Consider the following 10000-nt stretch of genomic DNA (forward strand, 5'->3'; position numbering starts at 1 on the left):
ATGGAATTTGAGACTCGATCTCGATCCTCAACTGATGATTCAGTGACGTCAGACTTCCCAACACCCAACCTCTCATTCCACCACCTTCACTTACTACCCTCCACCAACAGCTTCTCGAACACAACATAAATTCTAGCCTCAAGTTGGCCAAACCTTCTTCACTTCATCAGCCAACGGCCAAAACCTCAGGCATGAAGATCCGTTCATCCCGCATCTCAGGCTCAATAGCAAAAGCCATAAGCCAACGCCACGGCAAGTCAAAGAAAGGCATCATAAAAACCATAATCGCCTTCTTCCGCCTCTTTCGTCTCCTCCTAACACGCTATCGCTCCATCGACTTTCTCGCTTTGCGCAAAGAGGTCTGGCAACTTGATGAAGATGATTATCACGAGTCTTTCCAGACAGATGGAGAAGACAATGCTGAGCTCATACCCATTGGCGATCTAGGGTACAGCGGCTCTACGTTTTTCACGACGGCTAATGAGAAGTATCTCATCAAATCGCTGCCAAGACGCTTTGAGCATGATTTCTTCGTGAAGGAGTTGTTGGATCCGTATGTGGGACATATGAAGTTTCAACCACATAGCTTACTCGTCAGGATCACGGATTTGGTGGTCTCGTCGCAGGCGAGTATTGGTGGTATGATTGGTGCTGCGCCGACACATCATATTGTCATGGAGAATCTACTCTATGGAAAACCAAAGGGTGATGAGGGAAAGAAGTGGGAGACGTACGACCTCAAGCCAAACGATTACTTCTTTCCAGAACGAGATATCGCAGACGGTGCTCTTGTTCCAGACAGCGTTATAGAACGCCTCGTCGATGAATTTCCCGACAAAGTCCGTGTTACACACCAAGCCAAACAAGAGCTTATATCACTACTCTTCGCGGACTCTGCACTCCTCGCCTCACACAACGCAGTGGACTATTCCCTGTTTTTAGTACGATACCCGCAAGGCATGGAAGTTCCAGTTGTGGAATCAGATGCTGGACGTTGGCGAAGGGGTGTTGATGATGTGGATGGGAAGTGGACGTATCGATGTGTTGTTCTGGACTTTTTCTGGGCGAAGCATGCTTTCCAGGCGAGGGCATTAACGAAGATTGTGAAGATCTTTAACAAGGTTGCGCATAAGGGACCGATGAGCATCACAGCGGATCCGGAGGAGTATAGGGAGAGGTTTATGAAGATGGTGGATGAGATGGTCGTTGAAGGGTAAAGACGCAGTATGGGTTTGATGGTTCATTGTTGCTTGCGGTTTGTGAAAAGCATGGAGTCGGAAGGGATCGTTTTGTTTCTTGATGATGATACCACTTGTCCCTCATGGTGGATAAGAGTCAACTTTGTCACGAATAATGTCTAATGCTCTCAGTTATCTCATATGCTTGAAAAAGATCAACGAAGGTCTTTTCAGTCAACCTATGAATGATCGTTCGTGTAATCAAAAAGCCAGTTGAAGAGTGATAACCTCAGTTGTCTCGTCCCCGGATCCACTCAGTTGACACTATTCCCAAACTACTTTAGTCTTTACATGACTTTCAATTATTGACATTTTCCGAATATCGACTTCATATCGTGAATATCTACGATACGGTCGATACTGGAATATAGACATGTACGATAGAAGAGAATGACAAGTATAAGTCCGTACATGTTGAGTTGTTGTTATCATGGATGGTCACCACCAAAACTCTATCCTGAAACTTAGCCCACCCGAGATTAGAGAGCATGAGATTGAAAGGCATTTTCACTGCGCGGACTGCAATCGTCAGTTTATGAACGCGAATAACCTCCGGATGGTAAGCTGATACCCAGTAGTTGATTGAGTTATTGTTAATTCGTTCAGCATTTAAACTCCAAACTTCATCGCGTATCAGCAGTGAAATGCCCATTCTGCAGAGTCACCTGCAACACAGCAACAGGTCTATCCCACCATCTTGAGCGAGGCTCATACCCTCGTATTCCCACGGATCGCAATAAACTCTACTACTACATCAAGAATCGCGATCATCGCAATCTCATCACGAACAAAGGGATAGCATGGTACGGTGAGAAGACATATACTATCAACCCAACTGCGGCGTAGAACCCCTGGCCCAAAGCCTTCGAGTGTTATCTATGCCACAAGCTGCACATGACCCTTACTGCTCTGAAGAAGCATCTTGAGTCGCCGAGACATCAGCAGAGTTTGTATCACTGTATGAAGCGATCTTGTGGGAAGGAGTTCAAGACGTTGGCGCCGCCGATAAATCACCTTGAGAGTGAGAGTTGTAAGATGATGCGGTTTCAGCGGGTGCAGAAGAGTATTACTGCTATTGTTGATCCGCATAAGATGATAGCTTTACCATGATGGGTGATGGAAATGCTTGGTGTTAACGTTGTATCTGGTGTATTCTGCTTTAGGTTGAGCATTCGGCAGTCGATAAGAAGACGCTGATCTGAGGTCGATTTGGAATGGCATATTATATCTGTTGTATAATAGTAATTATATTCGGGTCTTTTTGAGCTCGCATACTACCTGCATCTTCTTTACCCTTGAGGGGTCTGAGTGACTAGGCCTCGGGGAGCAAAAAAGCTTAGGACCTCTACTTTAAATGACAAAAGTAGTGAGGTAAGTTTAGTATAAACGAAGGGTTTTAGATTGCTCATTTTCATCACTTAGGATAAAGGTCTCAAGTTTTCTTGCCTCCCCTAACTAGGCTCACCAGAACTGCACTGTAGTTCAATGAACACTGCTGAACACGCACTCCCAGGACAGCGAGCCTTGGAAGGATCGGATGGCTCAGTTCTCAGGAGACAAAAGCCACCCGATCTGCACCAAATTGTTCCTGCCCGCCAGCCTTGATCTCATCACGTGCACCCATAATTCGGTGCCTCTTCCTTTCCTCTCAACCCCTCAACTTCGACTTTTCTCACCTGCACAACACCATCTTCCAAACTTGACTCCCATTTGCAGAAAAGGCATTCAACCCTTTCTCGGAAGCTACCAAGTGCAAAATGTACTCGTGCGGGACTTGCTAGAGGCAGTTCCCTGCAGGAGAGCACTCCCGCGACCAACACTGTAATGCAACAGGGCACTATACACCTGAATGGGAATGCGACTCTTGTGGTGCCGGTTTCCATACCCACAAGCAGTGTATGGACCATATGGTCAACTCCTGCTTCTACTGTTGTCACTGCGATCAGCAGTTCTCGAGCTGGCATGCTATTAGCCAGGTTTGTTTACCACAAGGAACGGGAGAGTTAACGCTGACTGTGGTAGCACTTAAACTCCAGACGGCATCAAGGAATGAGCTACTCGGGTGTTTCAACCTATCAAAAAGGAGTCTCTTGCCCCTTCTGCAAGGCATACTACCAAGCTGCCAGTGGTGTTGTTCACCATCTTGAGCGCGGATGTTGCCCCAACGCACCTCTGGACCGCGACACGCTGTATCAAGAGGTCCGACGACGAGACCCCAATGGCTTCGTCTGCAACAAACTTCTTGAATGGCACGGAACAGTGTCTTACCATGCAACCTCTGTCGCCTTCAACTCACGCTATGGACAATACGAGTGTTACTTCTGTGGCGACTTGTTTAGACAGCTGTCGAGCTTGAATCAGCACCTGGCCTCACCACGACACCAGCAAGAGCTCTATCACTGCCCAAACAGAAAGTGCCTCAAGGAATTTACAACTCTAGCTGGTATGGTCAACCACTTGGAGAGCGAATCATGCCGCTTCCTGCGATTCGGGGCTGTTCAGAATGGTATTCGGGGCTTCTTCTCTTCGGATCGCTTGATTGCGTTCTGAAGCACAACTGGAGTGCATATTGATGTTCGATTAAGGGAAAGAAATCACTGGCATCTCTTATAGGAACACATGAAAGCTGGCTGGTATTAAGTCATGGTACAGTGGTCTAGGAGATGAAAGAGAAACAAACTCGGACTTGAGTTGACCTCGTGGCGCAGCCACCCATATGGTAGAACGGGATATTATCAATGATGAAAGAGTCATGTACCATTACCATTCAAGGAGTGTCAATGACACCCAGGTTGTCACATAATCATTTGGTCATATCATTCACTCATTAGCAGAGTCAGCAAGGAGGTCCATCTGCTGTTTGTACACAACTTAGCTTTTACAAATACTTGCTTCTTTTTCTGCTTCTTTTTCATCTCCGACGACATTTCTTTTGTCGTTGACTGGTGTCCTGACTCATTGAAGCAAATGACTCTGCCACTCACAGACGCCAAAAGTAATATGAGCAATCACAATACTACATCGAGTTGCGTCAAAACTGAGGCTGACATTTTATATACTAAATAGGTATGATGCTGTGGCAACACGCAATAAAAGCTAGCGGCTGACAATGATCGGCAACCACCTGACTCGCACCAATGTAGCTGATATGGACAATGAAGCAAACGCGGAATCGCAATGGCTTCCGCTGAAGTATGCGGATGATATTAAAGCTGTGGGTTCACATATAACTAAAGCATTCAAGCGTGGATTCATAGGTTGAACGGAAGTCTTGAGGCTCATCCGCGTGTTTAGTCTGGCACGCTATCAAAAAGGGACTTGGACCAAGGCTTGAGGCGAGAAGAAAGGTTACATCGATGGCTTGGCCTTGTATCCGTCGAAGAGAAATTTTATTATTTCCGTGCTTGGCCGTGGTAGTCAACTTCTTAACCATAAGCAGTTACTCTGCTCTATCATAGCGATGCCCGGATACTCAGATAAGAACATACGATATCAAGCAATTGACTTTTACTCACGGGACTTGTTCCCTATTTCAACAACGGGCCATCAACAAATTAACAGGCACTCAATGCAAGGACCCAACCCCATCGGAAAATTCTTCACATAAGCTTCAGCCTCATACGTTCTTTGCTCAGGAACTCGAACCATGCTGGATGGAGCCACTAACTCATAGTTTGACGCCGTCCCGCCCGTTGGGTAAACCCTAGTGCCCGGCCCCATACGCGTCGGGAAACTTGTTAAACCCGTGCCCGGGGATGACTTTGTTGAAAGAACCAACACTCCAAGTTAAGTCCGGATGACAGTAACAGTGGAGGATGTTGGGGAAACCCTTGGTCATAGCAATCAAGTATCAATCCATCGAGAACTCTATTCTATTCTATCTTATCTTAAGCATACTTGTTCACCATCTTGAGAATGGCCTCGTTAATCTCCTTGGGGTTAGTCGCGCTCAGGTAATGGCCACCACCCTCGACAAACTCAAGCGTAGCCTCAGGGCTTGAAGTGAAGAGCTTGATATGCTCAGCAGGAACAGTCGTACCAAACACAGGATCGGCAGTGCCCTAATAACAACGATAATTAGTCTCCGCTTAAGTCAGTGGAGGTCAGCGTATTCTATTTCACTCACCTGAAGCCAGTAAACTGGGCACTTGACGTCTCGCAAGCGGAGAAGCAGACCATCCCTCTCAAAGAGGTTGACAACGGCGATCCGCAGCTTCTTTCGGCCCTCGTCTCCGCGATAAACCTGCTTGAGCGTCTCGTCCCAGAACGCGAGCGTTTCAGGAGATGGGTTGCTTCCGAAGCCTACCGACGAAACGAGACCACGCCAAACGTCATCGACGACAAAGTCAGGCGTGGGCGTAGTGCTGTGCCAGTTCTCGTAGAAGGGACCGAGCTGCGTCTTGGGGTCCCAGCAGCCTTTCTCGCGAGACTCGGCGGACTCGTAGTCCATGGACGTGCCAAGTGGGAGAACGCCGAGGATCTGCTCCGGTGGAACGGGTGTGTAAGTCAGGGGGTTTTAACGTAACCGGGTATGAAAAAAGGCCACTACCGAAGGTGGACTTGTACTTCTTGAGAGAAACGTACCTTTTCAGGGGCTAGAAGAGCCATGCGAACGACGATCCAGCCGCCAGCGCTTGTTCCCAGGGCAAAAGCCTTGTCGACGCCAAGAGCTTCCATGACCTGGAGGTTCATGATGGCTGAGTCCCAGTAGGTGAAGTGCTCTGACTTTGAGCTTGTGGCGCCATGGCCGAGGGGTTCAATGGCGAGAAGGTTGACCTTGTCAGTGAGTTCTTGAGCAGAGAACTGTGCTTCAAAGAGAGATGATGCAGTGCACATGGAGTTGACGAGCACAAGGGTAGGTTTGCTAGAGTCGATTCCAGAGCCCGAGACACGATAGCCGGCATCGATGCCTCCGAGGTGGGGAACCTTGATAGTAGATTTGGCAGCCATTTTTGCAAAAGTAAACAAGATGTTCAGTTACGGCACAGTGTTGGTGTGAGTTAACTGTTCCTGGTGTGAGAGATGGAGAGGTAGATAGATTTCTTGGTATGATTCCCAAAAGGAAGAGCTAGAGAACTGGGCTATGTACTTCTCATGACAACCCACCGATGGAAACGTGTGTTATACCTAGCGACGATCAGGGGGTAGGACATGCGCAGAATTGAGTCGGTGGCCAGACCTTGATCCGCAAGGGGTTACTTCTCCGTGATGGACGGCACCGTTCCGCGCCGGACTCGAGCGGAACCGGCGGGAGGTCCGCATGGAGAAGAGTCTAAGAAGTCTATTGTGATCAGACACTGAGAGCGTTTAGAAAACGGGACGGACCGTAGAGGTTATTCTGCCGTGTACTCTTCACCAACAACTGACTGTATGTTGAAGACATCACATACTTTTGATGTGCGGAATTACTATGCAGGTATTGTTTCGTTTCACACGTTTTTGGTTCCTCGGCATTCCCCACAGCCTGAAAGTCATTGGTGAGAAATACGTTAGAATGCTGACAGGCACAGGGATTAAACACCGACGCCACGGCGCAGGAACGACTATTCCCGAAGCCAAAAGGAGAAAAAGACAAGAAAATTCTTATGCATATGATGCATCAGAAGTTGTGCGTGTTCCTGAATCAGTCCCCTGCTGGTAGAATACTACCCTATGAGCAAATATCTATCAGATGTCGTGTAAGCTTGCCACTGCGTGATCGGCCAGTCGGCTCACTTACATAAACCCCTGTCAGTTTTATATCCGAGCTGAAGCATGATTCTGCATGAAGATGTATCATGAAAAGACAATATTGGACAAGTTTGAAGATATCGTGATAGACTCATCAATAGATGTCTCACTATAGCGTCTTTTGTCTCGCCTTACTTCTTCATCGCCGGATCACGTCTACCGATGAGAAGACGGGGTGGAAGACCTTTTCCCGGCTGTGCGGAAATGAATCCACAGCCACGTTCTAGCCTAGACGTCGAGTCCTTACCCAACTGATACCAAACTCTTGGGTCCCATTGCTTTTTCCAGTCAAGTCATGTTCTATTCTTCTTTGGGCTGGAATGTGAGCTGTCAGACGAGTTTCGACCATGGGTTCCACTCCCTGCTCGACATGATACTCTCCTGTGAATAATACATTATGTTTTTAAAATACTCCGTTCCTTTATTCAATTAGCTCTTGTTCTCTTTTTTTCATTGTAATAACGTCTCTTTTGATCATGGCCGAGTCTCAGCTCCCAGGCCTTCCTGGCTTCGACAAGCACAATATTCAACCATGGACTGTCGAAGTCGTTGTTTCTATGACTGTTTTGGCTCTGGTTTCTTGTGGTCTTCGGTTGTATAGTCGGCACTTGAAGGCACAGAAGCTTTGGTGGGATGACTATGTTATTCTATTCTCGATGGTAGGTACACTCACAGTATGCTGGACACAACCGATTCTAACAGTTCAGTCATGGAACTTGGTCGTTGTAGGATTCATCTTCGCCATGCACGCCAACGGAATGGGCATTCACGCCGACAAAGTCCCCATGACACAAATCGTCATGATGGCAAAGTGGCTCGTTGTAGCAGAAGTTCTATATGCTTGGAATCTCGGCTGGACGAAGCTGAGTCTTTTGCTCATGTACTACCGAATCTTCCGCGTCCCTTACTTCAAGAAGATGGCCTGGCTTGTTGGATCATTCGTCTTTGCTTGGGTCATCACCATTACCTTTCTTTTCATCTTCATCTGCATCCCAGTTGCTAAACTGTGGTACCCCGATCTCCCTGGTCGATGCATCAACCAAGTCGGAACATGGATCGCCAACGCCGCTTCTACCATTTTTACCGACATTGTTATCTTGTGTCTACCACTTCCTCCTATTTGGAAACTTCAGCTCGGCAAGTCTGAAAAGCTTGGTCTTACAGCCGCCTTCGCCATCGGATCTTTCGTCGTCTTCGCCTCAGCTTATCGAACCAGCGTTCTCTTCACCTACACCAGCACCGATCCAAGCTACACTCTCGCCCCTACGGTAGGATGGACCGAGATCGAAATGTCAGCCGGCATCGTCTCAGCGAATCTCCCTACAATGCTGCCTGTTCTCCGACTCGTCGCCAAATTTACCGGCCTCAGCAGCTTTGCATCTACAGTTCGCAGTAACGTCAGACCATCAGGCGACAAGTCAACAAAGGGCCTCAAGTCCCACGAGAACACTGGCGCTGGCAGGAGTTCCAACGGCTCTGCATCGACGAACACGTTCTACAGACTTCCCGACGACAACGACTCAACCGATTTGATCAAGGGGCCGAAATTCACAGAGACATCAGCACCAGCCAACACTAAACTAAGGCCTGATGTTGAGGGCTTTGAGCTCACTACTACGACCTACAACGCCAAAGTCGATGGTGGGAACTCGAGCAGTGAGGAGATATTGCAGGGCATAAGGGTGCACCGAGAGTTCCAGCAAACGACTACACGATCGCCATAATCGAACGAGTCCGGGTCAACGGAAGTCATTCTATTATATAAACTAGATACTAAAAGCAGGCGGTAATGTTAGAGGCGTTTGTATTTTTCGATTAGATCTAATACCCAATAAACAAGTCCTTCTTTCGAGATAATGTCAGTTCCTTCAACCTTACATCTAGAAGTTACTATGCTGACCGGAGTATGGTCTCCTGTTTCTGCAGCCCAAATAACGATTAGCTTTCAACCATCGCGGAAATTATCGTCCCTGTCGATCAAAATCCAGCCATCACACATGCGACTCCACGTTAACATTCCTCATCGTTCACATAGCCGACCATTTCCGCGAAAGTTTCAGCCTCTTTAATCTCACTTAACCCAGGGCAGTCCTTCGACATCACCATGAGCTCATCGTGAGGTTTCATCTGGTGGATGCAGGCTCTAGATGGGGATTATTCGCTTGGCACATTCCCCAGAAGATCCAACTCGGAGAACTAGAAGCCCTACTTGGCCTGAGCGCCGAATAATGCTTCGCTCGAACGTGGATGCCATGTGGGAGGAGGATTTAGCGAGTTCCGATGTCTTTGATGGATGGATGTAACCTATATCCACCCGGGAATAGGGACTCATGCCTGTGTGTTTGTTCAGGGAACAGGGTAGCAATGATTCACTCCATGAGTTAGAGCTTTTTGTGTATAATTCAATGATGTTGGCTTTATAAATGCCTGAGACTTGGGAGTCCTATGGTTTCGGGCCATCGGCTTTGTAATGTTCACTATATGAAGTACCACCAGAAAATGAGGAAATGGTTGGAAATGGCCTGAAGACTGATATCATTTCTAGCAATCAGAGGGACAATCCCTCTCATTTAGCCATTTCATATCAGCCCTTTATCTTCTGATCAACCTACGAACACACGCTATATTCATGGTCGTGCAGCAGAGCATCAGAAGCAGCGCTGAATCTTGCTCCCAGTGGTTATTGCATCGATGAAAACGCTTTGAGAATTGTGTTACAGCTGAGAACCAAACTGGCCTATATATGTAGAAACATAGCGAAACATATTCATGTTATTCTTGGTAGCTGCTTGTCAGTGGAAGCGCATAGATAACAAAATGTTGGTGTTTACACAAACACTGACGCTATCGCTTGACTTTGACTGCACTATGTGGAATGAGCTTTAGACTCTGGAAGAAGATGGTTTAAAAAAACCTGTTAAAGAGGTTCTTGACTTTATGTTAACTTACCTAAATCTTTTTATTATGTACGATTGAGATCCTGAGTTTTACGTGCATAAAGAAAGAATGGACTAAAGTCAAACAATGTACAT

The 10000-nt window shown here is 47.2% G+C and overlaps 4 protein-coding genes across 5 annotated transcripts; 3 read left to right on the forward strand and 1 right to left on the reverse strand.

Moving 5' to 3' along the window:
* The first annotated feature begins 16 nt into the window (after nt 1–16).
* Nucleotides 17–1503, forward strand: FOIG_07981 (uncharacterized protein). Its single transcript, XM_031207790.1, has one exon. The coding sequence runs from the start codon at nt 192–194 to the stop codon at nt 1215–1217; it is 1026 nt and encodes a 341-aa protein (XP_031061924.1). The 5' UTR covers nt 17–191; the 3' UTR covers nt 1218–1503.
* Nucleotides 1504–2921: 1418 nt separating this feature from the next.
* Nucleotides 2922–4141, forward strand: FOIG_07982 (uncharacterized protein). Of its 2 annotated transcripts, none has more exons than XM_031207792.1 (2): nt 2922–3214; nt 3261–4141. In XM_031207792.1, the coding sequence occupies exons 1-2, from the start codon at nt 3137–3139 to the stop codon at nt 3786–3788; spliced, it is 606 nt and encodes a 201-aa protein (XP_031061926.1). In that variant the 5' UTR covers nt 2922–3136; the 3' UTR covers nt 3789–4141. The 2 variants fall into 2 exon arrangements, with proteins under 2 accessions (XP_031061926.1, XP_031061925.1); XM_031207791.1 differs by having other exon boundaries at nt 3275–4141.
* An 857-nt stretch (nt 4142–4998) lies between these two features.
* Nucleotides 4999–6645, reverse strand: FOIG_07983 (microsomal epoxide hydrolase). Its single transcript, XM_031207793.1, has 4 exons — nt 6564–6645; nt 5823–6519; nt 5365–5718; nt 4999–5299 (listed from the first exon to the last, which is right to left on the reverse strand). The coding sequence occupies exons 2-4, from the start codon at nt 6186–6188 to the stop codon at nt 5126–5128; spliced, it is 894 nt and encodes a 297-aa protein (XP_031061927.1). The 5' UTR covers nt 6189–6519; nt 6564–6645; the 3' UTR covers nt 4999–5125.
* A 712-nt stretch (nt 6646–7357) lies between these two features.
* On the forward strand, nt 7358–8829 carry FOIG_07984 (uncharacterized protein). The gene is made up of 2 exons (XM_031207794.1): nt 7358–7627; nt 7676–8829. The coding sequence occupies exons 1-2, from the start codon at nt 7445–7447 to the stop codon at nt 8690–8692; spliced, it is 1200 nt and encodes a 399-aa protein (XP_031061928.1). The 5' UTR covers nt 7358–7444; the 3' UTR covers nt 8693–8829.
* The last annotated feature ends 1171 nt before the right edge of the window (nt 8830–10000 follow it).

Source organism: Fusarium odoratissimum, assembly GCF_000260195.1.
Source record: "Fusarium odoratissimum NRRL 54006 unplaced genomic scaffold supercont1.12, whole genome shotgun sequence".
Lineage (NCBI taxonomy): Eukaryota > Fungi > Ascomycota > Sordariomycetes > Hypocreales > Nectriaceae > Fusarium > Fusarium odoratissimum.

Bases quoted from the DNA above. Each gene is read 5' to 3' on its own strand.
- FOIG_07982 (XM_031207791.1), top strand. From the start codon at position 3,063: ATGCAACAGGGCACTATACACCTGAATGGGAATGCGACTCTTGTGGTG. The intron at 3,215-3,274 runs GTTTGTTTACCA...CTTAAACTCCAG, and splicing joins GCTGGCATGCTATTAGCCAG to ACGGCATCAAGGAATGAGCT.
- FOIG_07983 (XM_031207793.1), bottom strand. From the start codon at position 6,188: ATGGCTGCCAAATCTACTATCAAGGTTCCCCACCTCGGAGGCATCGAT. The intron at 5,719-5,822 runs GTACGTTTCTCT...CCACCGGAGCAG, and splicing joins CTCTTCTAGCCCCTGAAAAG to ATCCTCGGCGTTCTCCCACT. The intron at 5,300-5,364 runs GTGAGTGAAATA...CGTTGTTATTAG, and splicing joins GCCCAGTTTACTGGCTTCAG to GGCACTGCCGATCCTGTGTT.
- FOIG_07984 (XM_031207794.1), top strand. From the start codon at position 7,445: ATGGCCGAGTCTCAGCTCCCAGGCCTTCCTGGCTTCGACAAGCACAAT. The intron at 7,628-7,675 runs GTAGGTACACTC...CTAACAGTTCAG, and splicing joins ATGTTATTCTATTCTCGATG to TCATGGAACTTGGTCGTTGT.
- FOIG_07981 (XM_031207790.1), top strand. From the start codon at position 192: ATGAAGATCCGTTCATCCCGCATCTCAGGCTCAATAGCAAAAGCCATA.